The sequence below is a fragment of the Bufo bufo genome, chromosome 2, assembly GCF_905171765.1.
Source record: "Bufo bufo chromosome 2, aBufBuf1.1, whole genome shotgun sequence".
NCBI lineage: Eukaryota > Metazoa > Chordata > Amphibia > Anura > Bufonidae > Bufo > Bufo bufo.
This window is the reverse complement of record NC_053390.1, coordinates 265,059,311-265,085,869: the sequence shown is the minus strand read 5'-3', so window position 1 is coordinate 265,085,869 and position 26,559 is coordinate 265,059,311. Positions and strand designations below refer to the sequence as shown.

Here is a 26,559-nt window from a genome sequence, read left to right as displayed (position 1 = left end):
GCCGTTCAGCGGTGCAGTTATATGTTCTAAAGCCTTCTGTGGAGTGTATAAGTGGAAAAAAATAAGGGCCTATTTGCCATTCAGCGGTGAAGTTATATGTTCTAAAGCCCTTTTTGGCGTGTAATAGTGGCAAAATAAACATATATTTGCCATTTAGCAGTGCAGTTATATGTTCAAAAGCCCTTTTTTGCTGTGTATTAGTAGCAAAAGTAAAATATATTTGCCGTTCAGCGGTGCAGTTATATTTTGTAAAGTCCTTTGTGGACGTGTATTAGTGGCAAAAAAAAATGTATATTTGTCATTCTGCAGATATGCGCTTCTTCTTGGCATTAACATCGACCTGGAAGGCTGAGTTCATGCTTGAGTTATTTGGTTAGTTTTGGCCCCATGACTGCCCAAATAAGTGAAGTGTGCAGTGATTCTAAGAGCGACGCCTGTCATCTGCATGTCATAAGGACTCACAGTATTATTTAACTACCACAGCAGACTCCTTATGCGTGTTTCTGCAGGGCACAGTGTTCTACACCACTATAAAGGTTCTCTGCAGCCAGGAAATTGCCGGTTTTTTTTACGCGATTCGCCGCGAATAAATTTGGCGAACCAGCCAAATCGAATTTTTGAAAAATTCACTCATCTCTAATGACAACGATAGCATTGTTTGCTCTTTGGTGTTATGGTGGCTCAGTGGTTAGTACTGGTGCCTTAAAGTGCTGGGGTCCTAGGTTTTAATCTGTCCAGGGACACAAACTGCATGGAGTTTGCTCTCATAGGCTGGGTTCACACGGGCGAGATTTACGCGCGGGTGCAATGCGTGAGATGAACGCATTGCACCCGCACTGAATCCGGACCCATTCACTTCTATAGGACTGTGCAGATGAGCGGTGATTTTCATGCATCACTTGTGCGTTGCGTGAAAATCGCAGCATGCTCTATATTGTGCGTTTATCACGCAATGCAGGCCCCATAGAAGTGAATGGGGCTGCGTAAAAATCGCAAGCATCCGCAAGCAAGTGCAGATGCGGTGCGATTTTCAAGCATGGTTGATAAGATGACAGTCTATTCACTGTATTATTTTCCCTTATAACATGGTTATAAGGGAAAATAATAGCATTCTTTAATACAGAATGCTTAGTAGAAGGTCAATTGAGGGTTAAAAAAAAATATATATTAACTCACCTCCTCCTCCTCTTGATCGCGTAGTTGCCGATCTCTTCTTACTTCTTTAATCATGAGCTGCCGGCTAAAGGACCTGTGGTGATGCACCCGGGGCGCATGCGGAGCCAAAACGTGACGCCCGTGTGAACCCAGCCATATGTTTGTGTGGGTTTTTTCCTGGTACTCCAGTTTCCTCCCACACTTCAAAAACATTCTGATAGGTTAAGATGGTGTTAGATTGTGAACTCCACTGGTGACAGTGAGTGATGTTGGTGATGGCAATCTTTGCAAAGTGCTGGAGAAAATCTTAGTGCTATATAATAAATAAAATAACACTGCACTAATCATGAAAAGTGTTGGAAACCTTAACAGAACTCCCAGTGGAGGCTCTGAATGCAGGTGTGAACACAGCCTAATTCAATTATGTTTTGCAATTACCGCTTAAATTACGTTACAAATCCCAATTCTCAGGTTGATCAAAAATGCTAATACATACGGTAGTTTAGTGAAGAAACACGTATGTAAAACTTCCTATATGATAACCCTGTATCATGGAAACATACAAGTTTATGTTAAACATGTCTTACCTATACATTCTTCCCCTTTTCAGAAATAAATGCTTTTATATTGTAAGTAGTAAAAATGATATTTCAAGATATCTACTACCAAAGTAATGTGAATGTAAGTGTGTTAGGCTTTGTTCTCACTGTGTTCAGCATGTGAACAAAAGTGTCCATTCACTTCTATGGATCCAATGTATGCCAAAAGATTTGAGCTTACATAAATGGAAGTGTTAATAGTTTATTTATGTCAATTAACAAAATGCAAAGTGAATAAATAAAAGAGAAATCTAAATTGAATCAATATTTATTGTGACCCATTTCTTCAGGTACACTTGCAGACAGTTTTTGAAGGTACTTATTCGGGGAGGTTGTTCTAGACATCTAACCACATATCTTCTGTAGATGTAGGCATGCTCTGTCTCTTTATGTCAGGCTTGACGATGTTAAAGAGGACCATTCACTACTCCTGACAGGCCTGTTTTAATAGCTTCATGCATCCCCCATGTAATAACAATTATGGAGCGTCTATTCTTATGGCTGTATGTTGTGCGATTTCTTTATTATTTCTGCTAAAAGTTATGAATCAATTGCTATTAGCCTTCAGTAAGAGTACAGAGGGGAGGTAACCAGTTGGAGGTGTGTACCTGCACAGACTAAAAATGGCAGCACTGATTGGATAGTGTGAGACTGTGCAGGGACACACCCCCAACTGGTTACCACCCCTCTGTACCCTTCCTGCAGACTGCTAGCAATTCATTCATAACTTCTAGTAGAAATAATAAAGGAATGGCACAACGCAGAGTGATAAGAATAGATGCTCCAGAATTGTCATTACATGGGGGATGCATGAAGCTATTAAAACAGACATGTCAGGAGAGGTGACAGGTCCTCTGTAAGATCAGGGCTCTATGGGGCCATATTGTCACTTCCAGGACTCTTTGTTGTACTTTATGCTAAATATAGATCTGGGATGCCTCCCTGCTGTTATTGCATAATGGATAAGTATCTGCCTGCCAAGGTCTTTTGAAGACATAGTGGTCCGCCAAAGAAACTTGGTACAGCAGAGAAAAAACACATCATGCTTACTTCCCTTTGGAATCTGAAGATGTCCAGCAGTGCCATCAGCTCAAACCCAGGTGCATGAATCTACTGTTCGGAGAAGTCTTGCCAGAAGTGTTCTTCATGGAAGAATCGCGGCCAAAAAGCCATACCTTTGATGTAGAAACAAGGCCAAGCAACTCAGCTATGCAGATAAACATAGGAACTGGGGAGCAGAAAAATGGCAGCATGTATTGATGAATCTAAATTTGATATATTTGGCTATAACAGAAGGCAGTTTGTTCACACAAGGGCTGGAGAGTGGTACAATAATAAGTGTCTGCAGGCAACACTGAAGCACAGTGGAGGTTCCTTGTAAGTTTGGGGCTGCATTTTAGAAAATTGAGTTGGGGATTTGGTCAGGATTAATAGTGTCTTCAATGCTAAGAAATACAGGCAGATACTTATCCACCATGCAATGTCATTAGTGAAACATGTGATTGGTTCCAAATTTATTCTACAGCAGGACGCGGACCCCAAAATACAGCCAATCTCATTAAGAACTCTTCAGAATAAAGAAGAACAAGTAGTCCTAGAAGTGATGATATGGCTGCCACAGACTCCTGATCTCAACATCACAAGCCTGTCTGGGATTATATGAAGAGACAGAAGGATCTGAGCAGGCCTAAATCCACAGAAGATCTGTGCTTAGCTCTCCATAATGTTTGGAACAACCTCCCTGCCGAGTTCCTTCAAGGTGCCAGTGTACCTAGAAGGATTGATGCTGTTCTGTGGGTGGTCACATCAAATACTGATCTGATTTAGATTTCTCCCTTGTTCATTCACTTTGCATTATGTTAATTGATAAAAATAAACCATTAACACCTCTATTTTTAAAGCATTCTTACTTTGTAGTATTTTTCCACACCTGCCTAAGACCTTTGCACAGTACTTGTATACAACAAATGTAATCTGCAAACATTATGAACAGAGATATTTCAATTGGTGACATGAGATACATACTTGAAGAAAAGTCTAAACTTTAGAGAGCAGTTATGTAAAGTAAAAAAAGGTTTCTAGAACCCATGTTTACACATTTAATTTATTTAATCAAAAAAATGTATTTATAAAGCCCAGGTTAAGAACCCATACAATATCCGAAATCATAAGTTAATTGTGAATTTATGTACAGAACTTCAATGACATAGATTGGGAATCGACCTTGGGTGAAAACACATCTGTTTCAACCAGCGTGTAGTCTGACCAATCCAAAAGACGACATGAAAAATACATCCAAATTGTTTCAACCAAAGAAACCTTTTAAATATTGAAATTCAAAGACTGGCAGTAAGCTCCCAACTGCTGGCTGGCATGGAAATGGGATATTAAAATGCAACCATTTGGCCCAGATACTGAAATTTCTTATTTTCATTTTTATGATGAAATCCCTTGAAGCAATGCGGTACACATTAAATGTGTCCCTGCAGTCAACCCTTGATCTTTTCTTTTTTCACTTTTATAGAAAAAAAGAGCAACCAGATATTACAATAAACCAAAACAAATTAAACTGGCTTCTAAACCGGACCCTTAACGCTTTCTGCCTGTCCACATCTAACATAGTGCATATTAAATGCTATGACCATGGCACACTAAGATTATCATGCGCCCAGACATCACTGCAGAAGATGATCATGTGCCCAAACATCACTGCAGGTTTTTAGAAAAAAAAACAGCAATGCAATTGAATGGTGTTTGAGGGAAAACACTGAAGTCTGATTATATCTCAGCTCCAAAGACTCACAGTTTGAAGTGAACCATTTACAGTATATTAAAATCTCACACTTTTCCTCCTGTGACAGGCAAGTCAATAAATGACTCGGCAAACAGCAATCTTTGGGGCAGCAGAGATATACTGCATAGCATGGGCTGGCACACAATGGGAACCATGAAGCAATTACTTGGTGCAAACAGTCAGAAAAGTGTGGAGCAGCTATTCTGAGCAAAATGAAATTATGTTTGTACCCAAATGAGCCAAGGCGGACATAGCTCTCATTACATCAAGCCCTCGGAAACGCTGTATGATTAGATTTATATTCATTAAAGGAGTTGTCCGGGTTCAGAGCTGAACCCGAACATATCCTCTTCTTCCTCCACTCAGCCCCTCTGACATGAGCATTTCATGGTCTGATGCTCCCCCTTGCCCTGCGCTGTATTGCGCAGGGCAAGGGCTTTTTGTTTACATTTTTACACTGCTAGGCAGAGGCTTCCACCTAGCAGTGTTCCCGGTGATGTCACCAGCACTGATGGGCGGGCTTTAGCGCTGCCCTAGCCGTTTTACAGGCAAGGGCATCGCTAAAGCCCACCCATTAGTGCTGGTGAAGTCACGAGTTCCCTCCTAGGTGGAAGCTTCTGCCCAGCTTTCCCAAGCATCACCAGAGCTCCAGAAAAAAAGCCTTGTCCTGTGCGATTCAGGGGATTCAGGGCAAGGGAGAGCATCAGAGCATTTCATGCTCATTTAAGTGGGAGAAGAAGGGAATATGTCCAGGTTCAGCTCTGAACCCGGGCAACCCCTTTAAGAATTAAAAGAAACATGTTTATAGATGATCCAGGAAAATTTCTCTATATTAAGGCACTTAGTGTACCTACAGTATGACAGCAAGGCAGTAGGTCCTAGTGGATTTACATTCTCTCTGCAGATAAGGCTACTTTCAAACTCGCGTTTGGTGTGGATTCATCATGGATCTGCACAGATGGATCCGTTCAGATAATACAACCGTCTGCATTCGTCATGAACGGATCCGTTTGTATTATCTGTAACATAGCCAAGACGGATCCGTCTTGAACACCATTGAAAGTCAATGGAGGACAGATCCGTTTTCTATTGTGCCAGATTGATCCGTCCCCATTCACTTACATTAAGTGTCAGAACGGATCCATTTGGCTCAGTTTCGTCAGACGGACAGCAAAACGCTGCAAGCAGCGTTTTGGTGTCCGCCTCCAAAGCGGAATGAAGACTGAACGGAGGAAAACTGATACATTCTGAGTGGATCCTTTTTCATTCAGAATGCATTAGCGCAAAACTGATCCGTTTTGGACCGCTTGTGAGAGCCCTGAACGGATCTCACAAACGGAAAGCCAAAACGCCAATGTGAAAGTAGCCTTAGCAGGATTATGTAATCTGCCCCCTATCCCCATTCTCCGACCTTGGAATATCTTCCTGAAATAATACTCACTGCTCTAAACAAACCTAGTCACTTCATACCTTCTTGTTTTATTACTGGCACCACCAGGAAGCAGGACCTACACATACTTTGCCAAAAACGTCACTAAAAATATGACTCACCCACAAAATGGGTATGAGGTTATAAAAAACAAACTAGGCTAAACCCGCTAATTAATGTCATATAACTTGATTTCTGCAAAGCATTTGACACTGTACCACATAAAAGGTTAGTATATAAAATGAGAATGCTCGGACTGGGGGGAAATGTCTGTATGTGGGTAAGTAACTGGCTCAATGATAGAAAACAGAGGGTGGTTATTAACGGTACATACTCAGATTGGGTCACTGTCACTAGTGGGGTACCTCAGGGGTCAGTATTGGGCCCTATTCTCTTCAATATATTTATTAATAATCTTTTAGAAGGCTTGCACAGTAAAATATCAATTTTTGCAGATAACACTGAAGAGGACAATATACTGCTACAGATGGATCTGGATAGATTAGAGGCTTGGGCAGAGAAGTGGCAGATGACGTTTAACACTGACAAATGTAAGGTAATGTACATGGGTAGGAATAATGCAAGTCACCTGTACATACTAAATGGTAAAACACTGGGTAACACTGACATGGACAAGGACCTAGGAATTTTTGTGAAGAGCAAACTAAGCTGTAGAAACCAGTGTCAGGCGGCTGCTGCCAAGGCCAATAAGATGATGGGCTGCATCAAAAGGGGCATAGATGCCCGTGATAAGAACATAGTCCTACCACTTTACAAATCATTAGTCAGACCACACATGGAGTACTGTGTACAGTTCTGGGCTCCTGTGAACAAAGCAGACATAGCAGAGCTGGAGAGACTTCAGAGGAGGGCAACTAAAGTAATACCTGGAATTGGTGAACTACAGTACCCAGAAAGATTATCAAAATTAGGGTTATTCAGTTTAGAAAAAAGATGACTGAGGGGAGATCTAATTAATATGTATAAATATATCAGGGGTCAGTACAGAGATCTATCCCATCATCTACTTATCCCCAAGACTGTGACGAGGGAACATCCTCTGCGTCTGGAGGAAGGAAGGTTTGTACACAAACATAGAAGAGGATTCTTTACGGTAAGAGCAGTGAGACTATGGAACTCTCTGCCTGAGGAGGTGGTGATGGTGAGTTCACTAAAAGAGTTCAAGAGGGGCCTGGATGTATTTCTGGAGTGTAATATTATTACAGGTTATAGTTATTAGATTTATGGAGAAGGGTTGTTCATCCAGGGAGTAGGTCTGATTGCCTGATTGGAGTATTTTTCCCTAAAATGAGAAAAATTGGCTTGTACACCATTATTTTTTTTTGCCTTCCTCAGGATACATTTTGTAGGATAACAGGCTGAACTTGATGGACGTATGTCTTTTTTCAGCCTTACAAACTATGTTACTATGTTTTGTGTATTACGATGTTCCAACTCCCCAGATAACAGATGTTAAGGGAAGGATTGTGCATGTTGGATTTCAACATTCCTAATCCTATCTGAGCATGGGAATGGCTTACATCCTAAAGCGAGTGTGTTTGCAGGAGTCAGGAGGAATAGTCGGCCACACAGCTATTGAAGGTGTAGTCCACCTTTACTGTGTGAATTTTACTTCTCTCCAAGTCATTTAGGAATATATCCTAGCCTCTATTTTGCCAGGTTTATGACATGCATATGAGTGAGGATTGCTGTTTACATTGATATAGTCAGTCTGTGATGAATGGTTAAACAAATAACATTTTCATGCTTTCTGTGATCTACCACTGGTGACAGCTTAGTACATGTAATGCCTGATTCAAACGTCAGTGTTTGGTCAGTGATTTCCATCAGTGACTGAGCCAAAACCAGGATTGGAGCCTCCACAGACATAAGGTAAAAGGGAAAGATCTGCATCTGTTCTGTGTTCAGAGCCGCTGCTGGTTTTGGCTCAAAATCCCTGATGAAAATCACTGACCAGACTCTGATGTGTGAATGAGACATAAGACTCTATTCACACCACTTTATGGGCTACGTCAGAAGGACATGTTTCTATGGGGCCAATCAATTGCACTTTTAACATATGTTTAAGAGGTTAACGGCTAGGTACTATTGTTTACAGTATTGAAAAGCACAGTCTACCATACTTTTTAATATTAACATATATATTTTTACAAAATGCATGCAGATGAATAGGCATCCAGTTACATATATTTTTTTAAATTCAGTAGTTTACATTTTTTAGTAAGAAACAGCACATGTATTCCCCAAAAGCGAGAATACCGCCTTATAGTAATACCATTAGTGAAAATGCCTTATGGTTTCTTTTTATTTCTTGTCGTAAAGAAGCTAAAGTTTCCACAAATTAATGTTGTTAAAGGGCTTGTCCAGGATTTTCATATTGATGGCCTATCCTCAGGATAGGCCATCAATATCAGATTGGCCGGGGTCCGACACCACACAACCCTCCAATCAACTGTTACCTTGTTGATCTGGTGCCAGAACTACACAGCTCCATCCACTATGTACTGGATGTAGCTGGTAACTGCAGTGCTACTACCATTCCCTTCAATGGGAGCAGCGCTGCAGTTACTGGCTTTGTAAACTACACAATGGAAGGAGCTGTGCAGCAGCTCCAGCACCAAAACCACAAGGACACCTGCCAAAATTATAGGGGTCCGAAAGGTGTTAATCTTCTTTACGCTCTTATGCGGTATCTTTAATATGCTGGTCTTGGGCACGTAGAGGAACAATAAACAATGATGGGTTCAGAGGTAAGTTACTGCTTTGACCGATGAGAAAAATGGAGGCACTGTATGATAACAGCTGTTCCTGCACTGACCTCCGATGATAGAGATTACAGAGCAACTTGTGATCATCCTGTCAAGCTCTATCAATATGGAAATATATTTGGCTGCTTGGCACCAGGGTCTAAGATCTCTAGGGACTGTAGATTATAGGGAACTAAGCCTAAACTACAAGGTTCATAGTGCAACCTTTAGGTGATAACATCATTCAAATATAAACGCTGATATTTCAGGAGGTTCTCAGAAGTGGAGATATAAAAGATCAAGGGTAATGGAGAGTGTTCCAGTACATGATGTAAGGTAAAAGATTGTAATCTCCTTACATTGAGCTCTCCTCATTGTGACTTTAATACATAGGCCAAGGTTCTGAACCTAGGGCAAGATACCAATGTGTGCACAAAGTTAGTTACTAGAACAGTTTTCATGTCTCTCACTGAGCTCAATGACCCACGTCCTTCTAATATATCATAAACCAGGGCACATTATTATATTTTGTTTTTGCTGTCATCATAGACTTATTTACGATAAAAGCACAATAATGGCTAAACATTTTAAAGGGGTTGTCTGAACCCCACCACAATTGCAGTTATGGCCCACAAAAAGGCATTTACCTATTCATCGTCAGTGGTAACATGTCCCCAAGCGGCACACGACCGCTGAGGCCAGTGAATGGCTGCAGGGGTGCACGTGACCACACTTCCAGGTCACAGGGGATGAGACCCTTTCTTTGTGCAGGACATATCGGCCATAACTACAATTGCGGTGGGGGTTGGTCAATTCCTTTACATTTCTTAATAATTAACTTTAATAGGAGCCATACATGACTAGAATGAAATAAGATGTGTGAAAAGCTGCCCATTTTAGTCTCTGAATTAAGACCGCAAGAGCCAAACCTTCTATGATTCTACTGAACCAGACTTAGATCACAATAGGATCCCAATTTCGGTTCAGTAAAACCACGGGAAACAATGTGCCTGTATTATGGCCGTGTGAGAACAGTCTAAAATAAATCTGTAAGTAATTTTATTTCCTGAACAATTACCCTGAATTTTATTCCACCAGATATGTTAATTGGTGACTAAGCTCTTGGGTGGCAATTTAATTACACTTCGTGTCCCGTAATGTATTTCTATCATTAGTGAATACTGGTCAAATATTAGTTAGAAGCTGCTAAGATCAGGTATATTCAAAAACAAAAGAAAAAACATACAAACGACAAAAATAACAAGTCTCTATGGTCAAGAGATAGCTATTTTGTTTTTTCAATTTGCAAGTATGCAGCACCAAGCTCTGACCCTTGATGATCACATTATTTCCATGGACTCAGGTGTACACAGTATGTGAATTTCCCCGAAGCACCTTTTTTTCTTTTAATAGCACTGCAGCTTAACCAGGGTTTGTCGTTTCTATGTCAACCATTGCTCCCCAGTGATCATATAATCGCAATATTAGTACAGAAGCCTGGACAGAAAAGGAGGGGCTTCTCTTGATTACTGTCAGCGGTGATCCTGCAAAGGAGACATGGCCTGGCTGAGCATAACAAGAATACCATACAGGCTTCCCCATGACTGACAAAGACATCACAATAAGTTTTCTAGTAATTAGCAGGATCACATTTTTCTAGCAGGCATGCATTATCACCCCCTAGTTAGGTAACACCTCATTAAAAGTGCTACATTTCTTTTCTCTTAAAAAAAAAAAAGAAGCTATTCAATAAAAGCAGATCTGGCAAGAGACTGGAAAAAATTAATTAGAAGACCCATGTAAAAGAAGGAGTTAATCTACAAAGTCCTTGGTAGATGACTGTAACCTCAGCCTTTTCTGGGGCAGTAGCAATAACAGAGACACGTGGCAATTCACTATGATGAATATGCATGGACCACTGCTCCCTAGAAGTGATAGGAGAAAAGCTCTGGAAATACATAAGCCTGGATGAAGCATATAAGTGGGGACATTATGGTCTTCATCATGAGCACTGGCTAGCTAAAAGACATAGACAAGGTGACCTACCAGAGGAATCAGCTGAACATGAAGACGGAGAATGGGAAACATGATCAATTCAGACTATAAGATGAACAGGAGTTATAGATCTGGCAGCAAGCAATGTCTAGTTTGGGGATATTGGAGAAAGCTTACTGTACAGTATATGTGTGTATGATGTGGAGGAAAGACATTGTCAGCTTGTGACACTGACATGTAGTAAGGTCAGGCTGGTGTTAGAGAAATTACAGTTTGGTGATCTGATGGCTTACAAACATTTTTGGCAGTCTAGGGCTGAATTCAGCGAGGAAGAATGTCCCACCACGCAAGGACCACCCAGTGGTTTGGTTAAGATGCAGGATTTTTTAATTGAGCAAGCGGAACAACGCGTTTCAGGGCTAAAATCCCCTTCTTCAGGTACTAATTACCTGCATACCCATGCAGACAGACGCTACCCGCTTGCCTCTCAGACCCAAGCAATTCATTGAATGAGTCTTGGGGGCAAAGTGGAGCAGAATTCACTTATGTGAATTGACCCATTGGGGAAAATTTATTAATGTATTTACGTCACAATAGTGGAGTAAATAAAGTTGCAGACTGCCATAAGTGCGCCATAATTTGTGGGGCTTTGCGCGGCCTACTGGATTTACTATAACTTTCACCAGAAACTGGCGGAAGTTATAACTGAAGTCTGCTCTCTGCCTCCTAATATATTAGGCGCATCTCATGCCAGTGCAGGAAGATCAAGACTGGCACCCTCACTGACTTTAAAGGGAAGCTGTCACCACATAGCTTGCTATGAAACCATCTTACATGCCAGATGTGTGCTTGTAAAGACATTCTATTGGTTGTTGGTCCTACTCCCATTGGTGGCCCAGCTGGACCTGAGACTCTGCTTCGTTTCCTTCCCAGCCGCACCCTCACCACTTTGATGGAAAGGGTCAAGCAGTTTAGACGTACCCATGCCTGGCCCTGGAGTCTCCCAAAGTCTCAAGATTGCTCATTCACTTCACTGTTCGGCAGAGGCAGTACAGCACAAAAACTCGCCGAATGACGGCTTCTGTGCGGCGCATTTTTTCTTTTTTTTTTGTTGCCCTCATTTTTTTTTACCTGCAACTCTTCATTGTTACAAACAGTCACCACTGAATTTCCTTCCTTGACTAACAATGTTATGCCTTCACAAGTATTTTACAAAGATCTGACTTCCACCATATCAAACCTGGAGTCCCAGGCTATGAGCTGTGCGCTACGATTGGCCAGAGCTGCAGCAAGGGACAACCCTAATACAAAAACTCTGCCCAGTACAACAGAGGGAGCTGCAGACACCGGAGCCTATACCGGGCGAACGGAGCGGCGCCCAGACATACTAGTAAGTGCAGGGGGACCCCTGGGCGCCGCTCTGCCCACTGATATAGTTAGTTTTTAGTTTTTAAACTAGGGAATGGTCCTCTTTAAAATCCTTATTTAACTACTATTCCCTATATAGGGCTCTTACCTTTGTCTGTGGCTTCTTTTCCTTAAAAATCGATCTTTTAAAATATGCAAATCGCTTCACTACCAGCAAGTAGGGCGTCTACTTGCTGGTAGCCGGCGCAAAAAACCGCCCCCCTCCTCCTGTTGATTGACAGGGCCAGCGAGCGCTGTCATCATTTCAAATCCCGTGCCTGTCTTCATTCGGCGCAGGCGCTCTGAGAGAAGGAGGCTCGCCTCCTCAGCACTCCCTCAGTGCGCCTGCGCCGATGACGTCTTCTCTTTCGGTGATGTCATCGGCGCAGGCGCACTGAGGGAGTGCTGAGGAGGCGAGCCTCCTTCTCTCAGAGCGCCTGCGCCAAATGAAGACAGGCGCAGGATTTGAAATGATGACAGGGCCAGCCGGAGGAGGAGAGCGCTCGCTGGCCCTGTCAATCAACAGGAGGAGGGGGCGGATTTTTGCGCCGGCTACCAGCAAGTAGACGCCCTACTTGCTGGTAGTGAAGTGATTTGCCTATTTTAAAAGATCGTTTTTTAAGGAAAATAAGCCACAGACAAAGGAAAGATCCCTATATAGGGAATAGTAGTTAAATAAGGATTTTAACAAGCCCAAAAAAAAAAAAAAAAAGGGTTTTAGGGTGACAGAAGCCCTTTAAAAGGTGAGTATTTTGTAGCTCTTTTGGACCATCATTTCTGTTGTATCATAAGGAGAAACGTATGTAATAAGTAAATTGGATTGATTACTCCCTATACACACAAAGGTCTTTATAAAACACAAAGAACCTGGTAAAAGTGCTGTAGCCTGTCATGCTATAGATGTCCTGTGCTGACAATAAGAAGTTTATGAAGTCTGTAACCTCTATGATCCTTTTTAACTACATGTCATTCAGTACTTCTTCCTCTTCATCACAAGAGCTGTGAAGACAGGCACAAAGCCTCGGTTGTTTGGAATCTCTATAAACAGGCCAGTGTAGGAACAGGATCAGCTTTAATAATGCACAAGTGTTCACTCTATCTCACTCCTTGAAACACGAGGCTACATAAGCGCAGATTATTATACCTTGCCTCTGTGTCATGAATATGTATTGCATTCATGTCTGGCACACCACTGTAGATGGTGGATAGTATGTGTGGTCTGCACATGCAGGTGGAACCTACTGTAGCTTTCACTTCACCATAATTCACATGTTTGCAAAACTAATCTAAAAAGTTGGATATCATTACACATGACGCCGCCAAACCAGACAAGTCACCTGGAAAAACTTATGGAAGATAATGTATCCATATGGATGAGGACACAGTAAATGTAACAAATGTCAATTCTGTTAAACCTATGGTGGACCAAGGAAGAACCCAAAGCCACCATCCATCCCAACTCTGATCTAATACTAGCCTGATGGTATGAAAGTTGCCTGTTTATATCGCAACGATTAACGACAGATGTCCAGCATAGCATGGGGGCTTATGCACAGGGGTAAAAGGCTGACACCCCACAAGTCTGACACCCTCTACATTTTTTTTACGCTAAACCCATGACATTGTCGTCGAGAATCAGGGAACAAATGCAAGCACTGCCAGGTAAGGCTACTTTCACACTAGCGTTTTGGATTTCCGTTTGTGAGATCCGTTCAGGGCTCTCACAAGCGGTCCAAAACAGATCAGTTTTGCCCTAATGCATTCTGAATGGAAAAGGATCCGCTCAGAATGCATCAGTTTGGCTCCGTTCAGTCACCAAGCCACTCTGGAGGCAGACACCAAAACGCTGCCTGCAGCGTTTTGCTGTCCACCTGATAAAGCGGAGCCAAACGATCCGTTTTCTCTGACACAACCTGGCACAATAGAAAACGGATCCGTCCCCCATTGACTTTTAATGGTGTTCAAGACGGATCCGTCATGGCTATAGAAGACATAATACAACCGGATCCGTTCATGACGGAAGCATGCGGTTGTATTATTGTAACGGAAGCGTTTTTGCAGATCCATGACGGATCTGCAAAAAATGCTAGTGTGAAAGAAGTCTAAAGCAAAGGAACACAATACCATGTCAAGAGTTCATCTTTATTGCATTACCTGGAAGAAAGATTTTAGCCTAAGGCCTCATGCACACGACCGTTGTTTTATTCCGTGTCCGTTGTGCCGTTTTTCGTGATTTTCTGCAGACCCATTGACTTTCAATGGGTCCGTTGAAAACTCAGCCAATGCACCGTTTGTCATCCGCGTCCGTGATCCGTGGTTCCAGTCCGTTAAAAAAATATAACAACATGTCCTATTATTTTCACGGAAAACGGTTCGCGGACCCTTTCAAGTCAATGGGACCGCTAAAAAACACGGAGGCACACAAGATTGTCGTCCGCGTCCATTTTTTTCCTATCATTTGCATGGCAAACCTGTCTTAGATTTTTTTTTACTTTCCTTTATGTCTGGTGATCCTCCAAAAATAAAGGAAGACACACGGAAACAAAAACGGATCACGGAACAACGGAACCCCATTTTGCGGAACGGAACACAACAACGGTCGTGTGCATGAGGCCTAAGAGTGTTTCTTCACTTCAGTCGAATGAATGGAGGAAGTCACAAGACATTCTAGATAGTCATGTACTTCCATTATGATGAACTGTAGCTTTGCATAAGTAGAATAGCATAGATGGTGCTTATTACCAACCAACATTCATTAGCTATGGAATTACTAATTCATAAGGCAATTAACCATGCTTGCATTGCATTACTGAAAAATATGTAAATGCCATTTGAAATATCATTCATCAAATCTCATATGAAACATAAGAGTAATAACCGTGTAGCAATGACAGTAGCAACAAGCTGCACGCTATCTTATACCACTGCAGCAGTGGAATCTCTCGCTTTTTCCCTAATTAACAGAGAATCGTGCTACGGATGACTTTTTCTAACCCTTGAAAAAAAAAAAGGCCTTTAATTAATATTACTTTTTTCCGGCAGATTTTCCAGAGGAGAATGAACAGGCCTCTTGAGGTCAGGGGGCTTTATTGCAAAAGGCTGCTATGCAATACACTTCTAGTCAGCAGTAGGAGCCAAGGGCTATTTCATCATCTACAACCTATATTTGTGGTCAGCCTCGATATACTATATCTTTCCACTGCAGGCACAAATCAAAAGAGCATTTCGAAAACGCAGGGGCCACTGATTGCTTTTGCACCACTCACATAGTCGGTTTCAAACCATCATAACACAGAATATGCTTAACAAAGTAAGCATCTTTCAAGCAGACATTTAACCTTTTTTCCAGCGCTGGTATGTAAGCCAAAAGTGTTAGTCATGCTACTATTTGCTTTAGATCTATTAGGAAAACATATGTTCCATTGTTACATCTGCTGCTCGCCCCCCAGTGGGCCCCGGGAGAAACTCTCCAAGAAAAAGACACATTAACTGCTTCAGCTCTTGCCCTTAAAAAAAGAGTTAATAAACACTTCAGCGCTGGATCCCCGTGTATTGTCCTAATGTATAAAGCTGCAGAAAGCCCAAAACACACAAGGGCAACAAAAGTCCTAAACATCCACAAGTAGGCACAGCCACTGCGCAGCCCCTCTTTTATCATGGAGGATTAGTGCACAATAAGAAAGGTCTCTGTGCATTACAGAGGGCACAGTTGGCTCTCCAGAAGGCAGCGCTTTCTTGCTGGGATACGTAAGCAAATAACAGGTTAAGGACGGATTTCCTGTTCGGACACGGGAAGAGGGGTTTTGTCCCTGCTGTAAAATGACTGGACCATTTTGAGTAATGATATGGATTGTGTCTCAAAAGTTTTCTATTCTGTAATTTTTACCGTAAAAAGAAATAGAAGCCAGTGCCGGTAAGAATTACATGTAATCCGCCTCTGATTAGGTCTTCTTACTGTGAGATACTTTGGTAGAAACAGCAGTTGGACGCCCCTTCTCAACCCCTGAGCATAACACGGATTAGACTGATATTACGCAGAAAATTTCACGAGCATAGATTTCCACAAGCAGCGAAATAAAAAATGCACAAAAGTTAACTGCGGGGCTTAGTGCTGCAATGAAAGAATTTGTCATCCATATGTGACAAGTATCTACAACTAAAGCGACACTGCCAGCATAGGAAAGAGAGATGGAGACTGTCTCTTCAGTCCCTCTACTTACCTTCTTCCTGGGCTGCCATTTCATCATATTTGTACGTAAAAAGGTTGAGCATCAAGAGATGTGAGAGATACTTGTAAACGTGGGAATTCTCCAGCCGCTGATAGTCATGCTTCCTGCCCCTTTAAATATGTTGCATATTTACTTTTTTGGAACATAATCGCAAGGAAAAAAAAAACACAAAGAGCAGAAAAAACAAATTCGATTCCAGCCCCGTAAAAGCAAATCCAACGGGGGAAAAAAAATGAAATTAAAAAAAAAATGAGAAAGAAAAGGAGAATCAGCAAAATCAGTTATCTGAAGTAGAAGAACTTGGGGAGAAATAGAAAATCCAATGCTTCATGGTGTTACGAAAAGGTGGCAGAAAAGGGGTTATCTTATTTTTTTTTGTCAATTCTCTTTTGTCATAAATGCTCACATCTGCAATCCAAGATCTGGAAGTGTCCTGTACTCTCAGGCTGCACAGCAGAGATCTGATTTTGTCATGTTGCAAATACCTCTCCGCTTTCTCTCCTTAAAATCCACTATCCTCTGAGTGCTCTGCAGTTACAGGCGAAGGTTTCCAGCCGTCTCCTTGCATCTTTCTCCCCCAAAAAAGTACATTCCAGGATACAGTTCCATAAGAGGAAAAGAAAATCGGGCTCCACTGATGTCTTCAATTTGTAGAAATGTTTCAGGAAAGGTTCTGCGTGAACAATTCACGCGGCTTAATACATTGAAAACAGAAACAAAAACAAATCTCCCAAAAAACAGGGAATTTTACTTGGGAAATGCTGGAAGGAAATCCTGCAACAGCAACAAAATGTACTCCTCTACACTAATGACTTCCTTCCCTTCTAGTATATGCAGAGCCCGCACTGTTCTGTTCAAGACATTGCAGCAGCCTGCAGGGTCTTACTGCTAGTCAGATCAGCTACTACTAGGTACAATATCTGCTTTCATTTACCCTGTGATCCCACTGTGCAAAAGCATACAGATCTGCAGTAGGAAATGTCTGCTTTAACAAAGCAAATAAATTGTTCTTTCCCAAGTAAAATGTGGCTACGCTGAAGCCATACCATAGTGCAAGCGAGTAATTAAGTCTGAGCATGCTAATATTCCTATTACTGCTGACGAAACACCTTACCCAGGGTCTGAAGACATTTATAGCAGGGCACTTTTACCACAAAATGATTAGGAAAGGAACTCAAAATCTTAAGAAAATAAAAATTCCCTGCAATCAGTTATTATATAAATCAATGACACAGTGACATCAGATGCTCATTCCCAAACAGAATCTGGGAAGATGGGAGCCAAATGCAACTGAGAGGTGGCATCGCTGAGGCAGTAGTGATCTGCAAGGGTGCAGGTCTAAACGGGAGCACCTAATGAATCTTTACGTATAATATAGATCAGGCCTGGACAAGCCCACTGCGGTACATGTGAATCCCCCGGTGGGCCCCTAGTCTCCCACCTCCTGCACAAGGGGCACATAACACAGTAGACATACTGCACTACATACATACAGTTGCAAGAAAAAGTATGTGAACCCTTTGGAATTATATGGATTTCTGCACAAATTGGTCATAAAATGTGATCTGATCTTCATCTAAGTCACAACAATAGACAATCACAGTCTGCTTAAACTAATAACACACAAAGAATTAAATGTTACCATGTTTTTATTGAACACACCATGTAAACAATCACAGTGCAGGTAGAAAAAGTATGTGAACCCTTGGATTTAATAACTGGTTGAACCTCCTTTGGCAGCAATAACTTTAACCAAACGTTTCCTGTAGTTGCAGATCAGACGTGCACAACGGTCAGGAGTAATTCTTGACCATTCCTCTTTACAGAACTGTTTCAGTTCAGCAATATTCTTGGGATGTCTGGTGTGAATCGCTTTCTGAAGGTCATGTCCACAGCATCTCAATCGGGTTGAGGTCAGGACTCTGACTGGGCCACTCCAGAAGGCGTATTTTCTTCTGTTCAAGCCATTCTGTTGTTGATTTATTTCTATGCTTTGGGTCGTTGTCCTGTTGCAACACCCATCTTCTGTTGAGCTTCAGCTGGTGGACAGATGGCCTTAAGTTCTCCTGCAAAATGTCTTGATAAACTTGGGAATTCATTTTTCCTTCAATGATGGCAATCCGTCCAGGCCCTAACTCAGCAAAGCAGCCCCAAACCATGATGCCCCCACCACCATACTTCACAGTTGGGACAAGGTTTTGATGTTGGTGTGCTGTGCCTCTTTTTCTCCACACATAGTGTTGTGTGCTTCATCCAAACAACTCAACTTTGGTTTCATATGTCCACAGAATATTTTGCCAGTACTGTTGTGGAACATCCAGGTGCTCTTGTGCAAGCTGTAAACGTGCAGTAATGTTTTTTTTTTTGGACAGCAGTGGCTTCCTCTGTGGTATCCTCCCATAAAATCCATTCTTGTTTAGTGTTTTACGTATCGCAGATTCGCTAACAGGGATGTTAGCATATGCCAGAGACTTTTGTAAGTCTTTAGCTGACACTCTAGGATTCTTCTTCACCTCATTGAGCAGTCTGCGCTGTGCTCTTGCAGTCATCTTTACAGGACGGCCACTCCTAGGGAGAGTAGCAGCAGTGCTGAACTTTCTCCATTTATAGACAATTTGCTTTACCGTGGACTGATGAACAGCAAGGCTTTTGGAGATACTTTTATAACCCTTTCCAGCTTTATGCAAGTCAACAATTCTTAATCGTAGGTCTTCTGAGAGCTCTTTTGTGCGAGGCATCATTCACATCAGGCAATGCTTCTTGTGAAAAGCAAACCCAGAACTGGTGTGTGTTTTTTTATAGGGCAGGGCAGCTGTAACCAACACCTCCAATCTCATCTCATTGATTGGACTCCAGTTGGCTGACACCTTATTCCAATTAGCTCTTGGAGATGTCATTAGTCTAGGGGTTCACATACTTTTTCCACCTGCATTGTGAATGTTTACATGGTGTGTTCAATAAAAACATGGTAACATTTAATTCTTTGTGTGTTATTAGTTTAAGCAGACTGTGATTGTCTATTGTTGTGACTTAGATGAAGATCAGATCACATTTTATGACCAATTTGTGCAGAAATCCATATCATTCCAAAGGGTTCACATACTTTTTCTTGCAACTGTATATTCAATGTACAGCTCCTCTACCAGCCTATGGTTATATGAAAAACTCAATAGATTATTAAAGAAACTCCCCAGTTTATCGTTATAGACAGTATCCTTTCCTCAGGACCTACCTTCTCAAAGTTGCTGCAGGGACCCCAAAATTCAATTATCTGGTGGCATCTTGCGGCTGTGTGAGCAGGTTAAATTTGAATGTATCCGTATGGTGGGCCCTAGGCACCCCAGTCTGACACTGATCTAGATAGATCCGATGATAATGCAAAAAGACTATGCCACCTTTATACGGTATTAAAGTGTTAAAGGGGTTGTCTCTGCAGCAAATGGCATAAAAAAAAAAAAATTAAACAAAAACTCTGATGACACATTCCCTTTAATATGCATTGCCGAGTAACTGCTTAGGTGGAACAGACTTCAACTGGAGTCTGGGCCTTAGGGTCCATTCACACGTCCGTAGTGTATTGCGGATCCGCAATACATCCGGCTGGCACCCCCATAGAACTGCCTATTGTTGTCCACAATTGCGGACAAGAATAGGACATGTTAAATTTTTTTCCGGCGCCGCAGACCAGAAGATCGGGGGCACGCTCCGGAAATGCAGATGCGGACAGCACACTGTGTGCTGTCCGCATCCATTCCTGCCCCATAGAGAATGAATGGGTCCACACCCGTTCCACAGAATTGCGGAACGGGTGCGGACACTTTCACGGACGTGTGAATGGACCCTTAGAGTGAATGCAAATATTCGTAATGACCTGGAATGGAGTATACTTTCATCTGCAAGGGTCTGAAAAGCAGGGCATTTGCGAAAGTAGTTTCTGACATGCCTCTACTTACTTGGAACGGACTCATCCCTTATTAAAGGGTCGTCTCATTAGGCCGACAACTTTTCTTATTGCAGGGGGTCTGCCAGCCTAAACCCCAGGTCAGGGATGGCCAACCTGCGGCCCTCCAGCTGTTGTAAAACTACAGCTCCCACCATGCCCTGCTGTAGACTGATAGTTGTAGACAGTCTGGGCATGCTGGGAGTTGTAGTTTTGCAACAGTTGCCCATCCCTACCCTGCTTTCACCAGAAGAAGCTGTGACCCCACACATTTCCCTTGCAGCAGCCAGTGGTCTACAGGGCACCCATTAATTGAAGGAAATAAAACAATTGTAGATGGGTTTTTTTTGTTGTTTTTTTTGCTTTTTTTATCAGCAAAATGTGACTGCCACAGCCAATCACTGGCCTCAACATTACACTGTTGAGGCCAGTGATTGGCTACCGTGGTCTTGTGCTGTCGACATAAAGTCAGCACTGCAGCTCTTTAAGTAAAGGCCATCATGAAGAACCAGAACAACGGCGCTGGAGCAGTGGACGATTCAACAAATAAGTAATGACTATTTTGTTATTTTACACCATCCCTTGACTGTGCCTCAATTATGGCTGATGTCACACAAGCTCTTTATAAATGAAGTTATTGTCTGTAATTATAATAAATGCCACATCTATCTTTGCCCCTTTTTTCTACTGCAGTCACATTGGCATTTCTGTGTATATCATAGGAGTCTGGATCTACATGGCTGAAAACCAGTCACACTATATTCAGATAAAAGGGGCATAATTGGACAATCTAGTCTGGCAAATGACAGGAAGGCAGAGATACTGCGCAAGTATAAAATATTTACTCTGATACAAGAACCCCTGGTAAGCAATCTCTTTCTATCTGAATGACTGCTTTCACTGTGGATGGATTATAGCACATACCACTGTGTTTTCTTGTCCAGGCACAATCTTTATCACCCTTACCAACCTACTAGCTTCCAAATGAATAATGCAGTAGGAAACGTCTATTGAAATGTGTTGTTTTTTTTTTTACTGCGTTTTTTTTCATAACAGAGAATTTGAACATTATTAATCCATAATACATGCTCTCAAAACTACGGAAGCACAGAAGTTACAACTTCAATATCCAATTTTTAATCTGTTGTACATTTCCAGACAGTTTCTGACATATTTGTATTAAAATTCATGAGAAGTGGTTAATGCACTTCACTACATGCTGACTGTAATGTAGCAATACTCCTTCCCAAAAAAGGTCTATGTTCAAACCTGGTATTTTCAGCTTAATTTACTTTTTTTTTCCCAGCAAGCTGTCATGTAGTAATGTATTTTATATAGACCCATTCACCGGTTTTAGGGTTAGGATAAAATATTTTCAACATACAATGGTCTGTTCTGACCCATCGTAAGTTAAAACTAGACTCAACATACAATGTCTCAGACTCAGATTCAACCACTTGTCTGGTAAAATAGCTGTATTAGTTGCTAGTTAGCAGCTATTCCTGACTGTTATATGTAAGGACTGGTTTTATCTGTCTTAGTTATCTGCTTATTTTTCTTAAATCTTAATTTTCTCTTATCGTGGATGACATCTTGGGGCTTTGGAGCCAATTACTCAATTTACAATGGTTACAATGGTACAATATTAATTGGTTTCCAGGAACCAATTAATATTGTACCACTATATATTGTCGGGATCTGTACTCACAGTTAGGGTCGGCGATGACAGACTTTGTCCACAATAGTATAATGGTCACTTCACCTAGGTACTTCAATACTAACAGGGCGATCCAGCGTCATACAGCCCATAGGTCATGCAGCTTCTAGGCACTGTCTATGAATGAGTCTTTCAGGCATGTATTTATTCCCCCAGTAGTGAGGCCAGCAGCTATACCTGGGTTTCCCTCAGGCTAGGGAAAAGTGGTGTACTGGTGTGGGGAGGGAATGGCAAGTCCCACTACCAACATCTAGACGCCATTTCATAACTACCCTTTGCTGAAACAACCCAGTTTTCTTGGATTCCTTTTATCTCACCCATCTAAGGATTCTGGGTGAGATATACACCCCCTACATGGAAAAATAGAGTACTACTGTATCATTAAAGTGTTATTCCCATCTTATAAAGTGATGAAATAGTATTAACATATGACCACTTTATGATTAGTGGGGCACCACACACTGGGACCCACACTACTCCTGAGAATGAAGAGGACTCAAAGCTGATTTAGTTCTGCATCCCCTTTCCCTGCACAGTGCCTCTCCTAGACACCATCTGTGCATAGGATTCTGTAAAATCCCATTCAATGGAATATACTATTCATTTTTAAGAAGAGAATAACCCTTTAAACGCAGGTTTCAGATAAAACAAAGTCTCTGCCCTCACAAGATCTACCTAACCTTCTCTTTTTATTAAAAAAACAGAAGACTGGTATTTCCACACGCAGAGAAAAGCTCAAAAGAATGTTCCCACAACATGTGAACTTGACCTTAGAAGATGCTCAATATTATTTAAATTAGTGTTTCTTAGTAAAAAAAATGGTGATAGGTAATACACTTTAAATATTGGTACTCTAGAGATGTTTTGGGTGCATCTCAGGCAATTGCTCAATTTTCATGAACTACATGAACTAATGCCAGAACCAATTAATAGTTAGTTTACTTGCCATGGTAACAATGGAGAAAACAATGAAAAGGGATATATGTACATGGTAAAACCCAGGTCCTATGGCCAGATGCCTATGAAGTGTCAGTTCGGCTAGACCCATGGATTGGCAGGGACTTGCAGCCGTAATATGAGTGCAGAAATGCATCCATACTATGCTTCTATATATACAAGTAACCCAGGACTTGCTTCCTCAAAGCATCAATATGTAGGCAGACTGCCTTTTAGTTAAATACAGTACTTGGCGTTAACATAAAATTCTGTATTAGAACAAGCCTTAATAAACAGCCTAGAAGAAAGACTGTTAATTTCTCATATGTCTGTACTGATATATATGATTAATATGAAATATCCTTTTGTATATGCACATTACCCAGGTACAGCTCATGACCCTTATCTGTGCCTACACATTTTTTCCAGTCACAATTTGTTGGCTGTCATAAACACCCATTTCCCGAGTTATGCTTCTTAATATGTTTTCTCCTTTCACTTAAAGACAGAGCATGATTTAACTGATATGGCTGTACAATAGCTAATTATCTATAAAAATAAATTAGAGCACTATATAGCAGTAATTATTGTACAGAAAAACCTGCACTAGGAAATAGATCATAGCTTTGGACTGTCAACTTGAAGTTAGGATCATATTAGTATAATAAGCAATAAAAGCGGAAGGCACTGTCTAGCCAGGAAAAAAACTACTTGTGATGATTTTGTAAAGTGCTATCTGCAATCTCATCTTCATTAAGCACTATAATGTGTACTACAAAATAGCATGGATGCGTTCTTCTGGCTTGGTCTCAAAGCCATAAGCATTATTACCGACACTGAGCCATTAAATAAGCAAATGAAGAATTCTCCGCGGCAAGCTGCAACCTTCATGTGCGAAACAAAACTTACAGCTTGGACAAATACTACTTACTGAGCAGATCAACAATAAAGTTGTATTCCACCTTATCAAGTGATGGCATACTGCTAGGGATACGACTTCTGGGATCCCAACCAATCCTGAAAATGCACGGGACTTAGGGCTGATTTTGAGCTGCCATTCTTTTACTGTATGTTCTTGCACAGGAGAGTAGCTGGCTGTGCAGCTTTAGCCTGTCTCCTCTGCCTCCTGATTGTGATAGGTTTCTACCTCTCAGTTCTTATAAGAAGGAAGCAAGGAAGAGCAGTCTGAAGCAGAATACACTGGAGAGTCTGCACACGGCAAAAACACAGATAGTACAGACAGGAATTGTGAGTTAGGGAATTTTTTTATGCAAAATATCATTTTGTATTTATCTACTATATCACTACACTCCTGTGTCTCTTAAAGGGGTTATCCCATGATTAATATAAAAAAAATGAAAACCAGACATCAAATATTAAAAGGCAGTCTCTTTATAACTAAGCTAGAACCAGCCCTGTACCTAACATTAATCCAGGACTCTGCCTATTCATTGTTCCAGTTCCTCTGCTCCATTTATATGAAGCTGGCAGCACAGGGGGCATATCCTTTCTGCTGCAGCTCAGGGGGCATGTCCTTTCTTCTGTAGCTCTTTCCCTATCACAACTCAGGAGGATGGAATCAAAGGATGGAACTAAGCATGTGCGTCTACCTCAGCAAGGTAGACAAGGAAATATGAAAAAAAAAAAAAAATGAAGAAAAAAAATAAAAATAAAAATGCAGGTGGATATACAAAATTTTAATTTATTTGCAATTACAAAAATATTCAGATGCTGTTTTTTACAAATGCAGAATATTGTTTGTTGGACAACCTCTTTAAGTAAGGAAGAATTTATATTTTCATAAGAACTTCATACACATGGAGAAACACACGCAGGTACAAGGATGGTGAAGCTTGGTGGGGAAGGGAGTTGTCTTGTTACGGCCACAACAGGACATTTTATGCAGTGCATTGGAGACCCAAAATCAGATATTTAGGACATATTGTATTGGCATTTCAAATGTAAGCCTATCCCTTAACCGCCTACGGACCGCCTAACGCAGGATCGCGTCCTGGAGGCGGCAGCTCCAGGCAGAGTCACGCATCTATGCGTCATCTCGCGAGACGTGAGATTTCCTGTGAACGCGCGCACACAGGCGCGCGCGTTCACAGGATCGGAAGGTGAGCGAGTGGATCTACAGCCTGCCAGCGGCGATTGTACGCTGATTTTTTTAACCCCTAACAGGTATATTAGACGCTGTTTTGATAACAGCGTCTAATATACCTGCTACCTGGTCCTCTGGTGGTCCCTTTTGCTTGGATCGACCACCAGAGGACACAGGCAGCTCAGTAATAAGTAGCACCAAACACCACTACACTACACCCCCCTGTCACTTATTAACCCCTTATTAACCCCTGATCACCCCATATAGACTCCCTGATCACCCCCCTGTCATTGATCACCCCCCTGTCATTGATCACCCCCCTGTTAGGCTCCATTCAGACGTCCGTATGTTTTTTACGGATCCACGGATACACGAATCGGATCCGCAAAACACATACGTACGTCTGAATGGAGCCTTACAGGGGGGTGATCAATGACAGGGGGGTGATCACCCCATATAGACTCCCTGATCACCCCCCTGTCATTGATCAACCTCCTGTCATTGATCACCCCCCTGTAAGGCTCCATTCAGACGTCCGTATGTTTTTTACGGATCCACGGATACATGGATCGGATCCGCAAAACACATACAGACGTCTGAATGGAGCCTTACAGGGGGGTGATTAATGACAGGGGGTGATCACCCCATATAGACTCCCTGATCACCCCCCTGTCATTGATGACCCCCCTGTAAGGCTCCATTCAGACGTCCGTATGTTTTTTTTTACGGATCCACGGATACATGGATCGGATCCGCAAAACACATACGGACGTCTAAATGGAGCCTTACAGGGGGGTGATCAATGACAGGGGGGTGATCACCCCATATAGACTCCCTGATCACCCCCCTGTAAGGCTCCATTCAGACGTCCGTATGTTTTTTACGGATCCACGGATACATGGATCGGATCCGCAAAACACATACGGACGTCTGAATGGAGCCTTACAGGGGGGTGATCAATGACATGTGTTTTGGGGTGTCTTTTTACATATACCCATGCTGGGTGAGAGAAATATCTCGGCAAAAGACAACTTTTCCCATTTTTTTTATACAAAGTTGGCATTTGACCGAGATATTTATCTCACCCAGCATGGGTATATGTAAAATGACACCCCAAAACACATTGCCCAACTTCTCCTGAGTACGGCGATACCAGATGTGTGACACTTTTTTGTAGCCTAGGTGGGCTACATTCCAAAGAGCACCTTTCGGATTTCACAGGGCATTTTTTTTACAGATTTTGATTTCAAACTACTTCTCACACATTAGGGCCCCTAAAAGGCCAGGGCAGTATAACTACCCCACAAGTTACCCCATTTTGGAAAGAAGACACCCCAAGGTATTCCGTGAGGGGCATGGCGAGTTCCTAGAATTTTTTATTTTTTGTCACAAGTTAGCGGAAAATGATGATTTTTTTTTTCTTACAAAGTCTCATATTCCACTAACTTGTGACAAAAAAAAAAAAACTTCCATGAACTCACTATGC

The 26,559-nt window shown here is 41.8% G+C and overlaps 1 protein-coding gene across 2 annotated transcripts in view; it reads right to left on the bottom strand.

Annotated features, from left to right (window-relative positions):
- TTC28 (tetratricopeptide repeat domain 28) overlaps positions 1–26,559 on the bottom strand; it is a 639,226-nt gene that overhangs the window by 458,448 nt on the left and 154,219 nt on the right. The window contains exon 1 of one of the 2 annotated variants that reach the window (XM_040416539.1): positions 16,368–17,161. The exons of the other annotated variant lie outside the window; for it this stretch is intronic. Within the exon in view, the coding sequence (XP_040272473.1) occupies positions 16,368–16,394 (27 nt within the window). The 5' untranslated portion in view covers positions 16,395–17,161. Of the gene's footprint in view, positions 1–16,367; positions 17,162–26,559 lie in introns of those variants that run through there. 2 annotated transcript variants of the gene reach the window in all.